At 50.0% G+C, this 22,774-nt stretch overlaps 2 protein-coding genes across 5 annotated transcripts in view; one reads left to right on the forward strand and one right to left on the reverse strand.

Annotated features, from left to right (window-relative positions):
• The window catches only part of FBH1 (F-box DNA helicase 1), a 32,373-nt gene extending 29,539 nt beyond the window's left edge, over positions 1 to 2,834 (reverse strand). The window contains exons 1-3 of one of the 4 annotated variants that reach the window (XM_075753998.1): positions 2,734 to 2,834; positions 2,136 to 2,285; positions 476 to 640 (exon numbers count right to left, since the gene is read on the reverse strand). In XM_075753998.1, the coding sequence (XP_075610113.1) occupies positions 476 to 640; positions 2,136 to 2,145 (175 nt within the window). In that variant the 5' untranslated portion in view covers positions 2,146 to 2,285; positions 2,734 to 2,834. The other 3 variants (XM_075754085.1, XM_075754170.1, XM_075754249.1) reach the window with 3 other exon arrangements.
• A 224-nt stretch (positions 2,835 to 3,058) lies between these two features.
• On the forward strand, positions 3,059 to 22,661 carry ANKRD16 (ankyrin repeat domain 16). The gene is made up of 10 exons (XM_075754388.1): positions 3,059 to 3,327; positions 3,407 to 4,337; positions 4,428 to 4,776; positions 7,856 to 8,076; positions 11,973 to 12,015; positions 13,050 to 13,158; positions 15,733 to 15,894; positions 18,844 to 18,922; positions 20,679 to 20,880; positions 21,122 to 22,661. Exons 3-9 carry the CDS (start codon positions 4,454 to 4,456, stop codon positions 20,837 to 20,839), a joined length of 1,098 nt encoding a protein of 365 aa, XP_075610503.1. The 5' UTR covers positions 3,059 to 3,327; positions 3,407 to 4,337; positions 4,428 to 4,453; the 3' UTR covers positions 20,840 to 20,880; positions 21,122 to 22,661.
• The last annotated feature ends 113 nt before the right edge of the window (positions 22,662 to 22,774 follow it).

The following is a 22,774-nucleotide window of genomic DNA, read 5'->3' on the forward strand; positions in this document are numbered from 1 at the left end:
CTTGCAGTCGTATATATCTAAACAGCTTGTTATTATTTAATAAGTATCCTAAAGAGCATCTAGAAGCAGGAGTCACATCATTAATAGTGCCTAACTGTAGTGTTCCTCAGGGAGAGCTGCTGTTCTCTCCACGTAGTCTCCGACAGCTCAGCGATAGAGACATGGAGGCATTTCTGGTGTGAGGAGAGACTAAACACACATGCAAGGGCAAACTTGCTCCTCTACAGAGGAAAGTATTCAAAGGTATCTCCTTTTCTTGCCATTTGACTTTGCGGAGGTAGAGCTTAAGCCCAGTTTTGCCACACACCACTCAAACCCAACCAATTTCTTCCATTTACGCCCACCCCGCCTGACATTACTCTCCTATCAGCACGAATTTGACAATGGACTACACAGCGCCCTTTTGTTCCACACCATATGAGCATTTTTCTCCCCCCAAATCCCTCAGCCTTCAAAGTATTCGCAATCGGTGTACCTCCTTGATGTCTCCTTGTCCGATGGGTGGGATGGAGGCTCCTGTTTACATCTCCTCTACTTTGTCTTTGACTCAACGGCTGCGTCAAGGAGGATGAACCTTCTGCGCTCTGTGCGAGAGCTTTGCAGTCATCGGCCGTGAGGTGCATTTTCTTGAATCGCTTCACTGCTTTGCCAACATGCAAAAAAAGAGACCCCCAAAACCAAACTGTTAGCAAATAACAATATGGAATCCACGCCTTTAACAGAGGCATAAATACACAGTTTCTTTTCAGAAATTTTATGGGACAACCCCAGCGTTTCAGCCAGGAGTTTCTCTGAATAAATCATAGCAGAAGCTTGTACAACGCTCTGGTGAGACGCTAAGGAGGGCAATGTATCGTGTCAAGGCGACACATCAGCAGTCACTACAACAGCAACTTCACCCCAGGTCTCCACTCGTGGGTTGTACAAGGCTTCGGAACAAAAGAGGATGATGTAAAACCAGAATCTGTGCATGTCTGTGGCCTCCTCTACAATACCATAACATGGAGGAAGCAGATACAGTGAAGGCAAAGGATCATTACCAGGATGCCGAGGAAGCCTGCAGAGGCTGAACTGTGCAACCCCCGGTGAGAGATGACAGTGATTTGCCCAGGGAAGGTCAGAGCCAACATTCAAACACACAGAACTACAGCCTCTCGCAAACAGATCCCAGCTGGCATCCTCCATTAAGGAGGAAACGCAACTCACTTGCAGCACAGCTCTTCCCCATGAGAACGAGCACAAAACTACCTAAGAGTTATGTTAAAAAAACCTTACTTGAAGTCTGCACGAGCTCCTCTTTTCTGTACGCGGGACTGCCAGCAGAAAAAGTAGAAACAATGCAACTTGCTTCTACCAAAAATGCTCACGAGAAACCCGAAACCACGTCACAGGATGAGCTTCCTTCCCGTAGGAGAATTATCAGCAAAACACAACTCACGCGGTTTCACTTTTACTTTAATATTACACGGTGCTGCGGAGGATAAACTCCTCTAACAGGTTTATGGTAGCCACGAAAGTAATCGACTGATCTCGTACAGCAGGGTCCAAGGGCCAGTTTGTTTCATTATGCTGCTTCCTCCTTTTCATCCACATCAGCTCGATGGAGCAGCGTTAAAAGCACCCGCTGAGCTCCCTGGGGAGGCTGTTTTCTAACATCCCATGTTCCTCAAAACACCGCAAATGAGGCAAGAAGAAGAAGAAAAAAAAAAAAAAAACAATGCAAGACAGTCCTGTGGCACTTAGGGACATGGTTTAGTGGTGGAATTGGCACTGTTAAGTTTATGGTTGGACTTGAAGATCTTAAGGGTCTTTTCCAACTTAAATGATTCTATGATTTTACTTAAAAATGGTATTTCTCACTTGCAATTAAAAAGTATGAAACAGCACGAATGGTTGAAGCACCCCAATTCTCTTAAGATGGTGCTGGCAAATGTCAGAGCTGCGGTACCGGCTCTGTGCCCGTTCCCGGAGCTGTCGGGACACGGAGAGATCTCACATGAGACTGGATGTAGGATAGGAAACAAAACCTCTGCTCTCCCACCCCAGGACAGCAAACCCCCTGATACGCCAGGACCGTGACACAGGGTTCAAGTCCAGAAACCCAACACGAGAAGATGACCCGCTCAGGCTTTCACCTGCATTCATTTTTTCTCCTTTTTCCCAGGATTTTCCATTGGCGACAGCAGTAGAGACACAAGAGCTGAGCAAAGGTTCCGTCGCAGGGCCCTGTCACCGAAGGAACGTGCCGGGGAGCAGAACTCCTCAGCCACGAGAAGACACTCCAGCTGTGAAGGGAAAGGATCAGCCATGAGCAGCAGCCACAGAGGACGGGGGAAGATCTGGGGGGGACGAGAAATATTGGGGAGGAGAAGGTCAGAGCTGCTCCCCGTCCCCCCACTCTCCTGACATGTTGTTTCCAAACCCTTTCCCCACATGGATGCACCAGCCTTGTGCCCCCCCCAACATGGCACAAGGAGACCCCCGGCAGCCCAGGGCCCCCCCAATGGCCCCGAACAGCCCCCTCCCCCCCCCCCATTCCAGCCCCTGCCGCCTCCACCTCCAAGGGCTCCCCTCCTCTGTGCCCCCCCCCAATACCAAACCCCCTCCTCCCAATACGAGGGTCCCCCCCAATTGCCAAAGCCCCCCCTCAATTCAAGGGGGGTCCCTTCTCTAACCCCTTCTCAGCCAAGGGCCCCCCTGCTCGGCCCCCCCCCCCCGTTGCCAAGGACCCACCCCCGTTGCTATGCGGAAGGGCCCCCCCCCCCCCAAGTGCTTCACTCCGCTCCCGCCGCGCTCGGCCTCGCACCATTCCGCCGGCCCCGCCCCTTCAGAATGACCAATCAGAGAGCGTTCAACGCCCCGGCGCTGCCCAATGGCGCAGTATTTCCGGTTACGGATGAGCCCGGGGGGGGGGGGGGGGAATAGGGCTGTTGGGGCCGAGAGAAATGTTCCCGGAGTTTGTTTATCGTCACCCGCTCTACTCCGGGGGTGATATTACGTCGCCGCGTGACGTCACGCAACATCTGCAGAGAGTGGGTGGGTTTTTAACCGCCAGGGAACGGCCTGCGAAGGGACCGGTCACGGTGTGGGCTGAGGGGAGGGAAATGTGGTGGGTCCTCGGTGTGAGGGAGAGGCCCGAGCCCGGTATTCCTGAGGGAAAAAAGGGAAATTCTGGGTTTTCCTGAGGGAAAGTTCCCATTTTTCTGGAGGGAAAAGGAAATTGCAGGTTTTGTTGAGCGAGTGGCTGGTTTTTTGTTTTCCAGAGGGAAATGGATGTTATTAGTTTTCCAGAGGAAAAAGGAAATTTCATGTTTTTCCAGAGGGAAAGTGAAATTTCAGGATTTCCTGAGGGAGCAACTGGTTTTCCTAAGAGGAAAAGGGAATGTGTGTTTTTCCTGGGGGAAAGGCTGGCTTCTAGTTTTCTGGAGGGGGAAAAGGAAATTTCTGGTTTTTCTGAGGGAGAGACCAATTCCTGGTTTTCCTAAGGGGAAAGGAATTTCTAATTTTTCCTGGAGGAGGGTCTGGTTTCTGATAATTCCTCAGGGAAAAAAGTAAATGACTGGTTTTCTGGAGAAAGAGGCCAGTTTCTAGTTTTCTTGAGGGAAAAGGAATTGTCCGTTTTTCCTGAGGGAAAGGGAAATTCAGTTTTTCCAGAAGCAGAAGCCATTTTCTGGTTTTCCTAAGGGGAAGGAACTTCCTTTTCCCTTGAAAATTGCAGGTTTTCCAGAGGGAGTGGCTGGGTTCTGTTTTTCCCACAGGAAAAGGAAATTTCTTTTTTTTTCCGATGGGAAAAGGACATTTCTGCCTTTCCTGAGAGGAAATAGCTTTTTCCTGAGGGAGAGACTGGTTTCCGGTATTCCTGAGGGAAAATTACATTTCTGGTTTTACTGAAGGAGAAGTAATTTTCAGAATTTCCTAAGGGAAAAGGAAATTTCTGGTGTTCCTGAGTGAGCAGCCAGTTTCTAATTTTCCTGAGTGAAAGGGAAATTTCTGGTTTTTCCAGAGATGAAAGAGAATTTCTGTTTTTCTGGAGCTGGTTCCTGGTTTTCGTAAGGGAAATGAAATGTCTCATTTTCTGGAGGGAGAGACCAGTTCCTAGTTTTCCCAAAGGAAAAGGAAATTCCTGGTTTTCCTGAGGGAGAGGCTGGTTCCTGGTTTTTCTAAGGGGCGAGGAAATTTCCATTTTTCCTGAAGGGGAAGCTGGTTTCTGGTTATCTTGAGGGAGAGGGAAATTTCTGGTTATCCTGAGGGAGAGGCTGATTGTAGCTTGGCTGAGGGAAAAGGAAATTTCTGTTTTTCTGGAGGCAGAGGCCAGGTTGTATTTCCTGAGAGGAAAGGTAATATCTATTTATCCCTACCCAGGGAGCACCCGTTATATTTGTGTATTTTGAAACCATAATCCTGATTTTTTTGCCTCTTTCTTGCAGATTTTTAAGCCATAGCAGAGGGGGAGATGGCAAGGCCGCTCCTCCGGCTGGTGCAGGAAGGACGACTGGACCTCCTCCGGGATGAGCTGCGGCCGGACGACGTGCTGGGCTCAGCGGTGCAGAGCCGACGCTATGGACGCTCAGGGGACACGCTGCTGCATCACGCTGCCCGATACGGACACCGGGATGTCCTCGCCTACCTGGTAGAGACGCTGGGGATGGATGTTGAGGTGTTCAATAGCGACTACAAAAGACCCCTCCACGAAGCGGCTTCCATGGGCCACGGGGAGTGTGTCTCATACCTCATGGAGAGAGGCGCGAGCGTAGACTGCTTGAAAAAGGCAGACTGGTAGGTCACTGGCTTGACATGCCATGGGTCAGAGCGATGTCTGAAAAGGGTTTGGATGCAGAAGGTGGGAATGCAACTGTAGGAGCTGTCATCTAGAATTATGGAATCACAGACTGGTTTGGGTTGGAAGGGACCTTTTAAGGTCATCTAGTCCAACCCCCCTGCAATGAGCAGGGACATCTTCAACTAGATCAGGTTGCTCAGAGCTCCATCCAGCCTGACCTTGAATGTTTCCAGGGATGGGGCATCTACCACCTCTCTGAGCAACCTGTGCCAGCGCCTCACCACCCTCACAGGGAAGAAGTTCTGCCTCAGTTCTCATCTCCATCTCCCCTCCTGCAGCTTCAGGCCATTCCCCTTGTCCTGTCACTCCCTGTCCTTGTCACCAGCCCCTCTCCAGCTTTCCTGGAGCCCCTTCAGGGACTGGAAGGTGCTCTAAGGTCTCCCCGGAGCCTTCTCTTCTCCAGGCTGAACAACCCCAACTCTCTCAGCCTGTCTCCACAGCAGAGCTGCTCCAGCCCTGGGATCATCTTTGTGGCCTCCTCTGGACTCGCTCCAACAGCTCCATGTCCTTCTTGTCCTGGAGACCCCAGAGCTGGACGCAGCACTAAGGGAGGTCTCAGCAGAGGGGAGCAGAGGGGCAGAATCCCCTCCCTTGACCTTTTGGTCACAGTTCTTGTTATGCAGCCCAGGATTCGGTTGGCTTTCTGGGCTAAATTCCAGCCCTATCACTGATTTCCCCCTGTTTATTGCAAAAGTTGTAAATTACTTCTTTATTAGTGGATCCAATTTAAAAGCTTTCATCCACAGCTATTTGTTCTCCTCGTTCCCCCATTTGATGGGGATCAGTGATACTGATTCACATTTTTATGTCCCAGTCCTCAGAAACTAAAACAAGAAGATAAAAAGTAAGTTTTACTCCTGTTTCCCCCTTGCAAACAGAGCTTGTCAGGTCAGATTTGTTGCTGATATAATAGTAATAGCCTCAACAATCCAAGAAACAACTGGTTTCTTCAGGGCTTTTGTTTGCCTGCCACATGGGTAACATGTAAGTAAGTGATGAGGGAATGAGAATTGAGAATAAAAACCAAAGTCTAACCCACAGACATGCAGCAGGCCTGACCAGTGTCAAAATCTCCTCTTGGGGAGGGAGTTTTCTATGTATCACCTTGTAAAAGAAAGCAAAGATTCTCAACGTTAAAGCCCGGTGAGGTTGTTTTGACGCTTGAACTAACGTAAATACAAAGGCAGCACCTCGTAACTGAAGGCTGTGCCAGCGTTGTGCTGACATCAGGGGGAGCAGAGGGAGGCAGAGATCTCATGAGCTGCGTGCAGATGCGTCTGCAAGCGTGGTTTTCTTTGATAGGCCTGCAGTACCCTTCCATCCACGGATTAAAAATGGGGAGCTATGTGCTTGCTAGCGCACGTTCCAGCCCTCGGACAAAGTCTCGTTTGCATTGAAAATATACGCTGATCCGAGGCACTCTCTAGAAACAGAGCTGCAGGAAACGCGGAGCTCCAGGCTCAGCCCTACCCCAGCATCCCCAGCAGGCGCGTGCCTAATCTCTTCTTAAAAATCTCCAGCGATGGAGATTTTTATCTCCCTTCGCTTCCTGTCCTTGTCCTTAAAACTGGAGCATTCATTCTAAAGTCTAACCCAAGTCTCTTTCACTGCAGTTTAGGCCCACGAGTCCTCTCGTTTCTTGCGCAGTGGGAAGTTTTTGTGCCGCAGCTTTTCCTGAAAGAGGAATGGTTGGGTTTTTTTTTTTTCTCTCCCAGCTGATGTATGTGGGCTGATGAAGAGGAGATAAGTCCTCTCAGATGGAGAAGTGTCCACCTGTTCTGGGAATGCTCAGAGGTTTCTGTCCGATCCGTGCGCGCACCCAGCGTTCGATGGTTGGGTGAAGTTTATAAACAGATAAAAGGGAGAATGCAGCTCCTACTTGCCGCAGTTAAACTATTATCGTTATATAATGTGGTAATTAAGGAAAATAAGGGTTGCTGGTGGTGAGATTGGTGAAATTAGTCACTTAAGCCAAACACAGGATGTGTCTGTGGGTTTAGCACCACAAGTTACCCTTGCGAGTAAACCCTGAGCTAATGCCCACCTCCTGGTGGCTCTCTGCTTGTTCCTCCAAAGGAGGCTGCAGATCCAGCAACCTCACCAGTCCTGAGTGGGGAAGGGTAAGCAAGAAGATAATGGGTCACCAGGAAGGAGAACCTCGGTGGTGGACCTGTCCTGCTGCCAGGCAGGAGCTGAAGTGGTTGTTAGTCTGCAGTGTGTGCGTTGCAGATATGAAAATGTGGTCATTGCTGGATAAGAGGTTGAAAGCAGAGTGAGATGGGCTGTTCGCTGTGTTTATTTGCCAGATGGACCCACTGGATTTCCAGGAGCGCGCGCACAATCCATGCAAGGCATGGCTTGGAAATTGTGGGATGGAGAAGATGCTGTTCCTCTGCTTGTAAAAATATTTTTAAATATCAAAGGTTGTTCCCAGGCATGTGAAACAGGACAAAGCTGTGAAAAACTTCACTCTCAGGCCAGCTGCTCTGCATCAGAAATGTTCCAGAGTGGCATTTGCTGCTACACTCGTGCCCTACTGCCAGGAGATGTGGAGTTATCTGTGGTTTGTTGCCTGCAGCCACAGCTGCCTGGCTGGGGTAAGAAACACTGACATTAACAGCTCTGTCTCAACAGTCCCCAAAAAGCCAGACCCCATTTTACCTGCATGAAAAAACAATGCCGTAAAATCTCAATGGCTCTGTACGCAGCGCGTAGTGAGCTTCGGTCAAAGCATCCAAATGCAGGCGAGATGATAAATTTAGCCCTGGGCTTGGAGAAGGACTTTGCCTTTAGCCAGCAGAGTTTCCCACTACCTCAGAGTAGTTTTAGCACATCAATTTTCCCTCTGGCTAGCTTACCACAGCTGGCACTGAGCTTCTCTGTTTTATTAGACAGGCCTGTCAGTGCTACAAACAACTTTAAATCACGCTTCAAGCTCAGACATTAGAACAAAAGCCATCAGGCTCGTACAGCGCTGTCTCTCCAGTTATTACATTTGCCTCATCTTTCTTTTAGGACTCCCCTAATGATGGCTTGTACCAGGCAAAACCTGGAGGTGATTAAAGCTCTTGTGGAGCATGGAGCCAACCCGCTGCTGAAGAACAAGGATGGCTGGAATTGCTTCCACATCGCGAGCCGGGAGGGCCATCCCCCGGTCCTCCGGTACCTGCTGGATGTGTCTCCGGGCAGCTGGGACACGGAGAGCACAATAAAGAGAACTCCTCTGCACACTGCAGGTAAAAGAGGGTCCCATTGCCACCAGACAGGTTGGAAGAGAAGAGAGGGCTGTAGCGGCAGTGGAGAACAGAAAGGGGCTCATTTAGTTCACGTTTAGTTTCGAGAAGCAAAGTGTGACCAATCTTGATAGAAAAACGCAGGGAAATGGTTAAATACTAAGTTATTGAAATTAAATGAAAAGAGGCTAGTGGTGGGCATTAGTGGGAGCTCACCTCTCTGAACTTCAGTCTGCTAACAGTGCTCTGCTGCCTCTTTGCAGTGTTTCACCTCAGGACAGACACTCATCTTAGTTGCTTTCTGATAAATAAACAGCAAGAATTAGCCTTAGTATTTCTTAGTGATGTGCCAGAGACTCAGCTTATGAGGTTGGAAGATCCTCAGTTCCCGTGGCATTGGGTTTTGCCTGTGCTTAAAGCATGTTTTTGCGGTGAATGACAGTTATGCTCCCTTGGGATTGGTGGATCCACACCAGGAGCATTCATAATCACCCGCTGATTCCTTCAACCAGGGTGTTCATTTCCATCTCTGCTCCCTTCTCTGCCTCCCTATGACAGGTAAGTCCGAGCTCCCACGGCTCGGAATACGTTGCAAAACACTTTCTCTTGCTGGCGTATAAAGCTGTGAATTGCACTTGGAAAATCTGCAAGGCTCCAAGCATATCCTGGCATTTTAAAAGTCCTAAAACCAGCAGAGGTGCTGAGAGGCACCTTTTGGGACCTACCTGTTGATGAACATTTTTGCTAGTTTGGTTTATAGTCTTGTCGTCAGTTTTTATAAGAGATATATCTCTTGAAAGAATCCTTTTTTGTCTGAACGCTTGGTGGGTGAGGTCGTTATGGCAGATCTGAAGAGCTGTAGGGTCTCTAGGCATTACCTCCAGAAGAAGCGTCACAGGTTTTGTTATCCTCACAAATTAGGTAGCATTGAGTGGTGAGAAATCCAGGTGCCTTTCTGCAAAGGAAAAGGACAGTCTCTGCTGGGAATATGCAGGAATAGTTGTTAGGGTTGGAGCCTACGGTGTCTGAATCCCCTTTTCAGTGGTTTAAAAGGACACATAAAGGGTCTGAACTGGTCTGAGGAACCACAGACATCATCTGTAGGCATGATGGGGAGAAGAAGGACACGGTTAGCGGAGCGGTGACCAGGAGGCAGTTTGGATTTAGTTTCTGGCTTCCTCACTCTTTCATCCTTAAGATGGGGGAGTGATTTATTTTAATTTATAAACGATGCATAAGGTATGCCTCAGTCCTCTGAGCGTTAATAAGTTGAATGGCCCAAATATCTGTTCACGCAGAATGACGTTTGTCCTGCTGTCTCTCATTGCCCCTTCCAGAGTATTGGGTCTGGTTACCCACAGACCCATGCAAGCTAGGCAGTACGTACTTTATCAAGCATGTGTCTTCCCAGAACTTAAATCCCCTTAACTCTGCTCTCCAGAGATGCAGTGGGAGTGGATGATGAAGGGAGAAGTGTGTGACATCAAGTCTGGATGACGTTGTGGGCCAGGCTTGGGACAGGAGGCTGGTGGCTGACCTGAATCTGAAACATGCCCCATCCCTGAACAGAGATCAGGCTGTGTGTCCCAGCGCTCGGCGGTGTCTCTGCAGGAGAGATGAGTGTGGGGAGCCACCAATCAAAGCTGTGGCTACCTAAACTCATTTCCCAAAGAATTTAATAGGGATCGACTCTCCAGAAAGCCCCAACGTACCATGAGAAGACCCCTGCTGTGCTGTAATTAATCTGTTGGATATCTTGCTCCTTGGCTGTCATTCCCGTTACTTCTCTGTCCCTCAGTAGCTGCCTGTCTGCCGCACTGTGCTCATCAGCAGTGACGCTCCCAGCCCAGGGGCACTGGCTGCACCTTAGTCCTTGTGCTTGCCCTGGGAATGAAAAATAGCTAATGAGTTGTTTGATGTTTCAGTCTGGGCAGCGAGGAGCAGGTTGCTTGAATGAGAAGTGGCTACTCCTCGTTTACTTGTGCGTTCTCCTATTCCTCCTCAATCCTATGTCTTGTGTTTCCGTGTCTGGGCTCGCAGCCCCCTCCCCTCTCAGCCCTCTCCCTGCAGAGAGGTGGACGTTGGGTTGGGATCTGGGGGTTGAGGGTCTGGGGGACAGGGTCAGGAGTGGGGTGAGGACTGTCCTGGGGAAAAGGAGTACTTGTGACCTCAAACTTAAAAGTCTCCTCTCTGCCTCATAGCGCGTGGGAGGTGGGGGTACAGACAGCGAGGGTGGGATCCAGCGCCCTGTTCTCACTGTTCCATAGAGGTGTCTCCACCACTGTGTGGCCCCCCACATTTGACGTTCCCTGTGGCAAAGCCAGCAACCCATGATTTTGGGTTGATTTCTGGTCATTTTACTGGTGCAGGTTAGACCACGCATTGGTAGAGCAGCAGCTGGTGTGGGAGCGACTGGGCAGCAGGAAGGGCTGGAGCTGCTTAAACCACCTTTGTCTCCAGCATAATTTTAAGGCAGGATGATGCTGAGGGCTGCTGCTTGGTGGGTGCTGATGTCAGCATCCCCACACACACCAGCACGTAGCCCACTTACACAGGCACAACTCCTGAGGCGAGGGGCCAGAGACGATGCTGGAGCTGCCGGGGGAAATCATATCAAGATGAACTGCATCTCAATAGTTTATATCCCAAGGGTGTGGATGTGAGCACATTAACCCGTGACCGGTCCAGCTGGCTTCCTGGCACTGTTATACCTGGATAGATGATGGGTAATTTTCTCCTCCGTGCAATTTTTTTTTTTTTTTTGGGGGGGGGTTGATTCCTTAAGCTTTGCTGCTTCATATATCCGTAGCCTGAGGCAGAAGAGCCGGGGAGATGTAATTAGAGGAAGTGGAGTGCAACAGTGGATCTGAGCGTTGCAGCTTTCTTGCATCTCTGTTGCTGTTAAATGATGTAATCGTGTTGCTTGGGGTGTTTTTTCTTCACATGGCTTGGGTTTTTTAAAAAACTCCTTTCAAAAATCCTTTTCACAATGTGGCTCTGCCTGTATTTACATCAGCACAGGTGAAGGGGTGATAAACAGGGAGGGAGCAGGAGCAAACAGCCCAGATCTGGGAGGATGGAAACCCTTCCTTGGGCTTTCAAAGAGCATCTATTGTGCAGCTGCGTCTGAAGGTTATTGCTGGTAACACACATTTGTCGAGGGCCTTTCTTTCATTGCACAGAGTAAATAGTCTGATGTAGCAGCTCTGGGCTTGGTTTGATTTTTTTTTTTCTTTAATGTATTTCATTTGTTTTGCAAAATGACCTGCAGAAAAAAAAAAGCCAGGTTAAGGCTGTCCACACATTGCTGTCATACGATGTGTTTGGTTTGGTTTTTTTTTTTTTTTAAAAAAAAAGAATATTTCAGTGCATGATGTTCAAATCCTCCCCCACTGTTGCTTTTCCTCCGAGATGCTGTCTGGGTGAGGATGCTTCATTAGGATGATGAGATGGGAGTGATGGGTAGTTTGAGTGGCTGAGGAGGGGTGGAAATGCCATCCAGCTATTCACCAGCTCCCTGCTTTGTGTTCATTTCGCTTCTCACAGATTTCACTTCAGGGATTAACAAATACTTGCAAGAAAAGATCTTTGTGTCACTTTAATTGGATGTAGGGTCTCATGCATGCACTCTGCAGTTACAAGCAAATGCTGCCTATATGCATGCTTTTTCCCCAATTTATCTGGTGTTTTCCTATAGGATCAGGGGCAGGGAAGGTTTGAGATCTGGAGACAACGTTTTAATTACAAAAAATAAAAGAAGCTTTGAATTTAAAGCCTCTTGCAATCCCTTCCCGCATCATGAGTAAGCCAAAAGGGTCAGAAACCTGATTATGTTCCACCATAGGTGGACGATGGCGTGAAAACATAAATTAACCCTGCGCTTCCTCTCTCTCTCACAGCAATGCATGGCTGTTTTGATGTTGTGGAGCTACTCCTGGAGCGGTAAGCAGGCTTCCTCCTGGCACTGCCTCTGCCTCCCCGCTCTCCCCCGTCTCCTGACCACCGCCAGCCGCCTGGACACAAAGGGCATTTATGCCGTTCGGGAAGCCCAGCTGCTCTGCGTGTGATCCCGAGGCCGTCTCTCTTTCCTCTGGGTTTTTCACGGCCGGTTAGGGGCCTTTGAGACAAGGATGCTCTCTGGATGGGCTCCGATGGGCTGTGACTTTGCTATGACATAAGCCCTGGTTGTATAACTCGGCTGTCTTTCTGTGCTGATTCATTGTCATTGCCTCTGATGTGTCCGAGGCCATACGATAACAAAACAGTTTTCTGGCAGATCGGTTCTGGGCGCAGCTCCTCTAGGCTGGACTCAGCCTCCAGGCTTTATTTTCAGGCTGCAACTCCCGGGAGATTGTTGTGAAGTGGTTTTAAATCAGCCAGAGCCCAGTCACCCTGACCCTGTTACCTTCCTAACCGTCGCTGCCAGAGCTGGAGCAGCTTCCCCCAGGCATTGTAGCAGTAGCTCCCGTTAGCTGACTCGTCCCTGCCTTGTTAATTCCTGTCCATGCTTGGCCCAGCATAAACATAGCCCTGTGATCTGAGCCAGGCTTTCAATTTTAATTTGGTCTTCTCTTATTTCATTGGAACTTTAAGCTGAATGAGACCTGTGGGCTTTGATTTTATACGTGATGTTATTACACAAGGATATGGTTTTCCCTTCTGCCAGTGCACGCCTTACCCCTTCCAGAGATCCTCTGCTTGGAGGACAAGGGAAATACAAATGAGCTGAAGAGTTCTGGCTTTCCTGCAGCCTGAACAAGCTGCACCAGCTGAGTACCAGATCTCTGACCCAAAAACCCCAAGCTGTAAAGCACCGAGAAAGGTTTATGCATGATCTGTGTATGGGTAGGCTTTATATCTGCCTTTTCCAGTCCCATCCGCTGATAGTCTCCTGCCCTGCCAATGCAAAGCAACTGATGCCGTAAGGATTTTAGAGCTGCCAACAATTCTATCCTGGCTTTTGTCTTCCTTCCCAGGTGCCAGTACAAACCTGACAGCAGAGACAAATGTGGAGTCACTCCCTTTATGGATGCCATCCAGAATGGGCATGTCAACATTGCCCGGCTGCTCCTGGAAAAACACCAGGTAGGTGCCAAACCCCTCACCTCCCTCCTCCAGGGCCTGACCTAGGACTGTCAGGATGAGCAATCTGCACATTCACCGGAAGCAAATTCCCAAATTGTAAAGAAGCAAACTGCAAAAGAAGAGAAATTCCCCCTTGGAGATGAGCAAGATTTTGCTGAGTAAGGCCACTGGGATGCAACTCATGGGGGAATATCTCACCCTGGGGCATGGATATATATTCACCATAGCTGGTGAAGGCAGATGGAGAGAGAAGGCAGCGGTGGGAGGGGACAGGATTTGCCCAGCGCCGCAGGGGCAGCTGTGTCAAAGCCGAGACCTGTGCTTGGGAGTGCCGGGACTCAGCGGGGAGGCTCTCCTGGCAGCGCTGAGGGTGGATAACACTGAAGTGTCTGGCTGCACCGGCAGCAGCTCATCTCTGGCCTCCGTCTCTCGTGACAGCTGCTGCTCTTGTGTTGTCTTCCTATAATCTCCAATTTCCTCCAACATACAAGGCGTAACCAGGATGTCGTTAGAGCCAATTGTGCGTAGTAGGAACCAAACCGCTGCATTATTTATTGACTGCTGAACTGATGTGAGGTAGTTGGAGCCCACCTAATGGCTGATTCTCATGGAGGTGGGGTTGTGCTCCCTTCTCACCTCCTTTGCCCTCACGGGTCCTCTCCCCTACACCAGCTCCAGTGTTTATTGGACACCACGCTGAACCGGTGCAGCCCGCTGGCTTGGCAGAAAGCGAGCACGGCAAAACCAGTGAATCTGTTTGTGCCATGCTGGCAGGTTGAATGGGCCAGCTCAACCCTCAGCGTGGCGTGGAGTGCGCCAGGGAATGTGGTACCACACTTCTCGAGATCACAACCTTTGGATTTACTCGGCCGTTACACAGAGCCTCACCCAGCAGAGATGGTTTGATGCCCAGGTTGTGTTTGAGTGTGTAGGTGCTTGTTGACTTAACGAGATGATCATGTGCTTGTCTTTGCTCATCTGGCCCTTACAGGATAAAACATTTGTGAAGTTTGCTTACGTTTTTAGTCTCACGTTTCAGGCAATGAGGATGGAATAGTTGATTTAATTTCCTCGTTGTGGTGCCCTGGCTTACTGCCATGAAGCAGCACTGGAAACGCTAATGGCAATGTTGCTACCTTCTAGGTTTTATAAAACCATGAGTCAGGCCCACTAGACTTCAAGAGGCTGGATTATATCCTTTAAGATGGGTGCACTGTGTATTACTTCCATTACCCTTCTTGATTTTACGTCTTTGCGGTTCATGTTCAGAGACTCACAGAAGAGATCTCATGAGGTCATCTACCCATCTCCCTTTACCTGTGTCCAAATTCTTCTCCACCAGCACAGACATTGGAGGTGGGTTGTTCCTTGCTGGTTTAAGGAGTTGAAACCCATCATATATGCTCCAGCAGAAGAGAGGCGAGGGTTTGTTCTTTTTTGGTACTAGTTTTGCTTATCCCTTAACAAGCTGAGCAAAGAGCTGGCTCTGGTCTGCAAATCATAGAATCATAGAATGGTTTGGGTTGGAAGGGACCTCAAAGATCATCTAGTTCCAACCCCCCGTGCTGTGGCCAGGGACACCCTCCATTAGACCAGGTTGCCCAAAGCCCCATCCAACCTGGCCTTGAACACTGCCAGGGAGCCAGGGGCAGCCACAACCTCTCTGGACAACCTAGGCCAGTGCCTCACCACTCTAAGAGTAAAGAATTTTTTTCTAACATCTAATCTGGATTGACCCTCCTTCAGCTTGAACCCATTCCCCCTTGTCCTGTCACTACACTCCCTGACAAACAGTCCCTCACCATCTTTCCTGTAGCCCCTTCAGGTACTGGTAAGCCGCAATTAGATCTCCCTGGAGCCGCCTTTTCTCCAGGCTGAACAGTCCCAACTCTCTCAGCCTGTCCTCATAGCAGAGGTGCTCCAGCCCTCTGATCAGCTTCGTGGCCCTCCTCTGAACTCGCTCCAACAGCTCCATGTCTCTCTTGTCCTGGGGTCCCCAGAGCTGGACACAGCACTGCAGGTGGGGCCTCACCAGAGCGGAGTAGAGGGGCAGAATCCCCTCCCTCAACCTGCTGGTCACACTTCTTTTGATGCAGCCCAGGGCACGGGTGGCTTTCTGGGCTGCAAGCGCACACTGCTGGGCCATGTTGAGCTTCTCATCCACCAACACCCCCAAGTCCTTCTCCTCAGGGCTGCTCTCCATCCATTCCTCGCCCAGCCTGTAGTTGTGCTTGGGATTGCACCGACCCATGTGCAGGACCTTGCACTTGGCCTTGTTGAACTTCATGCAGTTCGCACGGGCCCACCTCTCCAGCCTGTCCAGGTCCCTCTGGATGGCATCCCTTCCCTCCAGCATGTCAACCGCACCACACAGCTTAGTGCCATTGGCAAACTTGCTGAGGGTGCCTATCATGGCGTTACCAACTGCAGTGGTCCCGCTGATGACGTCCCACGTGTTCCTTGCTGTCACCACAGCCGTGCCAGGCAGACATGATTCTGCTTGGGCCCATGATTGTCCTGGAAGGTTTGGCCAGGCTGTTCATTGTTTTCCCTTTCCCTCCTCCCCCATTCCAGGCCTGTCCTACAGCCATGGACGCGCTGGGTGCTCAACCTCTGCACCAGGCAGCTGTCACGGCCCAGGATGAAGCCATCCAATTCCTTGTCTCCGAGCTGGGTGTCAATGTCAATGAGAGAGCGACGACCCTCCAGCTCACAGCGCTACACTACGCAGCCAAGGTTTGTCCCTGTTCCCAGGTTCCCTCTACAAAATCTCTGCCAGTTGGTATGCTACCGGGAGGCATTGAAATCAGGCTGGTTTAGTTGTTCACCACTGATGACGGATTTACATTCCTAGCTCATCCTCTGTCACTCTGTCTGCTCCTGACCAGTCCGACACCCTGTTTGGTGGTTTTTAGACCTTTGTTAAGTGTGTCCAGCTGTCTGCAGGGTGGCGGTGGATATCTGAATTCCTCTGTTCACCACCCTCCTGCCCATGCTGCTGACCGCGTTGCGGGTTAATAAACTGAGTGGGATCATTCACGAGCGGAGGTTCTTTGGACCAAAGTGCAGTACCTGAAGGGAGTCCACCCTGCTAGTTGTTGGGTAGGTACCAACAGTTCATGAGCTGTGACAGTTCTTCACAAGTGTCTTCTCACTTGCCTGGCAGAGGAGATGTGGATGAAACACTGCTCAGATTTCTTTCTCTGTCTTTCTTTAGCCCTGGCGGTTTGGGTCACAGCAGGTCAGTGGCCAAGTCTTCATGTCAGCAGCTTGCTGGACAGAAGATGGTTGATGCGCTGTGAAACAGCAACTGTTTGTCCCAGTAAGGCCGGATTCTGGTCAGATGTGAGAAAGGAGAGGTGGAAGAGCGGAGGGAGCTCCCTGGTGCTTATCTGTGTCCTTCACGCAGGAGCTGTTTTGAATTCCAGGCAGTGAGAGTTGTTTGAGCTTTCTCCTCCTCCCATCTCATGCCTGTGCGGGAAGCGGGGCTGGTGGGCTGTGGGTCCTGCAACCCTCCCTGGGAGCCCGGAGCAGATCCCAACGGCCTCACCGCTGCCCAGGATCCCTCCTGGGACCCTGCTGCCTCCCTTCCGCTTGGTTCTGTCGCACCATGGTGTGCAACATGCTGGCACCCGGTGGCAAGGGAAGGTCCCTGCTCAAATCCCTGCATGTTAAACCTCATGAGCTTTAACATGCAGCACTCAGAGCCCAGACTAGACTTGTAGTGGGAACGAAGCAACGTCCCAGTGCCTCACTCCTACAAAAGCATCAATGACACTTACTGGGAGTGCTGGCAACAGTATTCTCCTCCAGCAGGACCCAGCCGTGGCATTTGCTGGCTCCCACAAAGGAGGCCTTTCTCCCAGCTTCCCTTCCTCATGCTCTGAGAAACCATCTTGAAAGCCCTTTTGGTTGCCAAGGGTACGTTTAACAGCAAGGCTATTGGGGAATATAATGTGCCTTGGAGAAGATCCCAGCTCTGTCTTGGCGAGCGGCTGATTGGGGAGCGATTTGATGGGTTTCTCTTCCTTCCCAAGGCTCAGTGTCACTTTATATTTACAGCATCATTTGTTTGGCTGGTGGTTTTTTTTTTTTTTTTTCCTTCTTTTCTTATTACTTTGCATTTATAAATACATGAAAATCAAATTATGCTTTCAACTCAATTTGTGCCAAGGCTGTGGCAGCTAAAGCAGTTCCTGGCTTGCTGTCTTTGCCACTGAGAGGGGGTGTGCATGCAGCCGGGAAACGGGAGCCTTGAGCAAGGGGGAAGATGCTACTGAGTCGTACGATAATGGGGGAAAAGAGTGGGTGGTGGGGATAAAAATAAGGGCCTTCCATTCTCATGCCGCACGACAAAGACTAATTCATTGCATCGAAGAAGTAATTACAAAATCAGGCTCGTTATTTAGGGAGAGAGGATTTATTTAAGGAGAAGCTTGTGCAGAGAGGAGGGGGGTGGGGACTGTGTTGCATTTTCACCTACAGTGTTTAAAATTGCCTACTGGCAGAGGAAAGAGAGAGGACACTGTGGGTTGTGACGGTGTGTAAAAGTGGCGTTCTGCGTCTTCTCACAGGGCGTTACAAATACTGGAGTAATCCTTTAGGAAATGCCGGTGCCCGGGGGTACCGCAGGCAGATACGCAACAGTTCACATCAGCAACAGGTTCTGCTCTCTGAGCTGAAATACACCTCAGTAAGAGCAACTCTAGATCCCCGTGGTACTTGAAGTGGATTTATGGTGTAGGAAAACAGACGGCCTCTTGCTGACATTTAGTTCCTTTAACAGCCAGCTGCCAATTAGGAAAGGTAAGGCAGGGATCCTACAGCTCTGTGGCAAGCTGAAGTTAAAAGCAATTTTAATGGAGTTGCTTGATTGGAGGTGAGGACTGGAGAGGCAAAGGCAAGACCAGTTGACAAATTAGTGCGCTAATTTGCTATTAAGAAACATCTTTAGGTTGTGTCACCTAGTTGTCAGAGATCGCTTGTGCATTAACTCCTCCACAGCCACCGGCAAAGGTAAAGCCGCGCTGGGAGACAATCCTCCAAATTCCTCACACCTCGAGGTCCTGGCTGTGCAAGGTGGATTTATTGACCAGCACCACCAAAGACAGCTCTGCGCTGTAGCGTGATTTTAAGCACTGTTGGTCTTAATTGAACATTTTTGATTTTAAAACAGCGTTAAATGTTTGCAGAAAGAATTATGCTCCTGGGATGCCTCTTGTCTTTTCAGCCTCTGGGTTGAAATTGCTGCCAGGGCCATGCAAGTCGAGCAGACACGCTGACCGAGGGCCAAGCTCCGAATCCTCTCATGGGCTGCCAGCAGAAGGGCTGGAGAAGGTGCCCAGTGGCATCTCTCTGGCCAGTCCCCGTGGGGTAACGGCAGCGTGTCTGCTGTGTCTGGGCAAACCCTGGCTAATGGACCCACTCTGCACTGCTGCTGGCAGCCAACCCTGATTTCCAGCTGCTGTAAGATCCTCTGGAGCCTGAAGCAGCTCCTGGTAGCCCCAGATTTGACCGTGACGGAGTAGATCTGTGTCTGCGTCCTTCCAGGTGCCATATCCAGTTAGGGACAGATCGCTTGCGGTCTCCTTTCTTTTCAGGCCTGTGTTATCTCTGCTAAATGCAAAGGTGAGAAATTGTGCAGAGCTGATTCTGAATTCCACGTGCCTGTGCTCACCACTGTAGGAAGGACACGTGCACACCATCCAGACGCTGCTGTCCCTTGGTGCTGATATCCACGCAAAGGATGAGAAGAGCCGTTCCGGTAAGGCTACCGAGCTATTTGTTCACCCTCTGTATGACAGCGAGAGTGTGCTTTAGTAACAGGAGCTCAACTTCCAAAGCAGCCCGCGCTGCGTCCACTCAGTGGAGCGTGCAAGGAGGTGCCAGATGCACGTATGCGAAAGGCTGTTGGAGCAGCATGACGTGCAAAGCTTGGGGTTTTTTTTTGCAGCTTTCATTCACTGACTCTCTTCCTGCTGGACTTTCTGATGTCTAATGGTGTGGTTGAGCCTGCACTGGGGCCTTTCCCTTGGGGGGAAGAACAGAGATGCTAATTGATGTTTCTCTTTACCCAGCTGTTATTTTGCATGAAACTTTCAGGAGCTTAGTATCTTTGATCCTGCTGCCTCGCCATCCAATTTGGTTGAAATTAGCCAATTCGAAACAGTTAGGGTGGGCAGACAAATCCAATGATTGCACAAGCTCTTAAGCCTCAATTCCTTAGCAAACTGCCTAGGAATGGCTTATGAGCAAATAACAGAGAGCTTGAATGTAAATATAGTCGCTATAGTAATGCCAGTGAGTTGGCATTCCCAGCGTAAGAGTATGAGGCATCTCTTGCATCAGCACGTCGCTCTCAAAAAGTGTATATAAATGGTTTCAGCCATTGCCAAAATTGGCAACTTACCCAGTCTTTGGGTTTGCTTAATAACACGCTTCAGCGGCGAGCATGAACAGTCTTGTATCTCTTGATCTCTCCCTCCGCCCCCTCAGCGAGTAAATTCGAGCCCTGCTGAACTCGTCCAACCCTGGGACATTTGTGGTGGCTCCTTGTGCCTGTCAGCTGCCCCGTTCCCTGGCACCATTGCTGTGTTAGTGTCGCTGCGTCCTGGGGAGCTTCTCACCCAGACTCTGCTCCTGCAAAGTCTCCTGCGTGGATTATCCATGGGGATCGGGATGCCTCATGGCCAACATCAGCCCGCAGCAGGAGCTAACTACCCTCAGTGTAAAAGGTACTCGCCCCTGTGCAGGATTAGGCCAGGAGATCAAGGCTGGCTCACCCTGCTACGCAAGCCAAGCGTAACAGGACTGCCTAACTGTGCTGGAGCCACTCCGCATCAGCGTGCCGGCTGTTGTAGGGGTCTGCGGGACAAACTAGGGCTTAGGCTGGAGTATTTCAGCCTCCTCCTGTGGGATGCTCTTTCCATGTGGTGCATGGAAACCTTTCTGATGGTTTGAAGCCCCTCTCTTGCACGTCACTGTTAAACCCACCCCAAACACAGAGCAGTAAGAAGCCCAGAAGCCTTTTGCTCTGCCTGCTCTGTCCCACAGCCTCCCCCTCCTGCCGTGGGCACCCTCTGCCCATGACTGGCTTAAATACTCCCAGTATGTTTGCAAACCCGCTTAGCTTTGACTCAGCCAGGTTAGTACTGCTCGATGGATTGAGGGACTAGTAACCTGTGAGGGGGGAAGATGGGGGAAGTAGCTGGGGTAAGCCGGGCTGATCATTTTTCTACCAGCGTGGCTGGTTGCGGAAGAGGATCTATCCCCTGCTTGGGCAGGTTTAGTCATCCCACTGCTGCTGTAGTATGCATGGTCGCGGCAGCTGAGTCCTGCTGCACCATCGCACCAGTTGGCCGGGTGTTGCAACTGGGAGAAGTCATTTTTCACCCTCGACCTGTTCCCTCCGCTGACTCGGTTTCCTTCACCGGGAATCCGATGTTTGCGTCTGAAGCGGGCTGAGGCCAAACCCACCGGGCAATCTCGGCTCCTGTCTCAACATTTTGTTTCCCCCCCAGCCCTGCACGCAGCGTGTGCTGGGCAGCAGGCGGCTGCTGCACGGATCCTGCTCTGCGCCGGGCTACAGGACACGCCGGATAGCACGGGCACACTGGCACGGCAGCTCGCGAGGAAGCCAGATGTCATCCAGGTTTTCCAGGAAACAAACGACAGCGCATGAGACCAACTGGGAAAGAGAGAAGCACGTTTCATTTCAGCGTGGTACGTTATTTATCACTTAACAACCATTCAGATTTAGGCGAATACCTGTTTAAAATGACGGGATTTTTGCTCAAGTATTGAGCAGAGAAACTAAGCTTGACACTTGGGAAATATGTTTAGGAGAAAACATATTTTAAATAGGATTATCTCAAAAAGATAACGGATGTAATGGGGCCGGGCTGTCACACTCCTGTACTGACTCCATCCTCACGGCCGCTTTTCTTTCACTTCCACATTTCAGGGCTGAACTTCACCTCTTCTTGTGCAGCACCCAGCACGTCCAAACAGCTGAGGCCGGAGCTCCCTGAGGTATAACCATCTGAGGAACGTGCCCTGTGGGCCACTGTTAGATGACTGGAACTGCCTGGAGTCTGCCTAGCTGTTGCTGGAATGTTTCCATACAACGGACATCCCGAAGGAGAAGATACACCTGGATCGTTGATTTTTATAGCCCTTAATGGACCCGCTCTCCACTAATCTCTTAAGCTGATCCGAAAGCCTGCTGAAATCAATAGTAAGACCTCAGCCTTGCGATGACATCGAGGGTCTCTGGATCAGATGGAGAAAGAGGCATTTCTTATTCCAGACAGCCTTCTCAACACCACTGAACTTTAAAAAAAGAAAAAAACCCTGCTCTTTGAAGTGTATAGGGAAACAGCTTAATATTTAATGTAGCCAGTAAGTCTCTAACAGCCTGGAATAGGCATAAAGGTAAGAGTTACTGTAGCTGTTTGGTTTATTTGTATCCATCTGGAATAATAAAATCGGTTTTGTGTGGAAACATGGCACGCCTCTGCCTGTACGTAGTGTCAAGATGTAAAAACCAACGGGATTCTGCTGTTTTGGTGACAGCAGATGCTAAAAATCAGGCCTATAGCTGGGCGAGCGAGCTAGGTTTTGCTCTGCCCAAGTTTTGGTGCTCACATCACAGTCTGATGCACGACCCACGTGCTCCAGGGTGGATTTAAGATAATGCTGAGCTCTGTTTGAGTGAGAAATTCCCGCCCCATGGTCCCCGGAACAGAGTTTGCTGTGACAATCCTAAGCCAGAGCAACAACGGTGCTGCGCTCCTCTCGAGTGAAGCATCCTTTACAGCAGGGTTAGGACCTCCTCCCCTCTGCTGGCTCGTGTTGCACAAGGAGAGGCAGCACGCTCACAAAAATAATTTGGGGGGGGGGTTGATGTTTTTGCCAGTCTTCCCCTGTCTTGTTTCTCCATCTGTGAAGGAGATTTTTCTCTACCAGGAAAAAAAAATGAATTAATGCTGGAAGGCACTAACAATGCAGGATGATGGGAGTAGTATCAGCCCTTGGGCAGCCTGTATTCCTCTAAAGATCCTGAATGCTTCTATAAATCCAGCCCTGGCCTCAATACAGCAAACAGCGGTACTGTAACCCGGTAAATGCAAGGGGCTCCTTGATTCCCACTTTTCATGATTTTAGCAAACCATTGAAATAGCTGTTTTCCTCCCAATATCCCTGCTAACGAGCTCAGATTGCTTGTGGGTCCAAGCTTTTATGAGAAAGCAAGTAGGAATGTTTCCAAATGTCTGACTCTAGCTTTCCTGACCATGGCAAACACCTGAAAAACACAAAAGGGAAATCTGCATTATTTTGAAGGTGCTCTATGATTTCTGAAGGCTTCTGGACAGTAGCAGAGGGCCCGTCCACCTGGGACGGGGGAGTTCAGGCGCTGTGCTCCCGTCCAAATGGCACATCTCCACCACTGTCTTTTATTTACTCTTCTTTTAAATCTGCCCCTCAGGCAATAAAAAGATGCATAAACTGGCTGTTGTCGTCACAGATGATCGGGTACAAAAGGATGTTAGAAAAGGGACGTGGATTCAGCTGTATGCCTTCAAAATTAGCCCGGGGAAGCGCCTTTGCTGTCTTT

This window comes from Balearica regulorum, chromosome 1 (genome assembly GCF_011004875.1).
Source record: "Balearica regulorum gibbericeps isolate bBalReg1 chromosome 1, bBalReg1.pri, whole genome shotgun sequence".
Taxonomy (NCBI): domain Eukaryota; kingdom Metazoa; phylum Chordata; class Aves; order Gruiformes; family Gruidae; genus Balearica; species Balearica regulorum.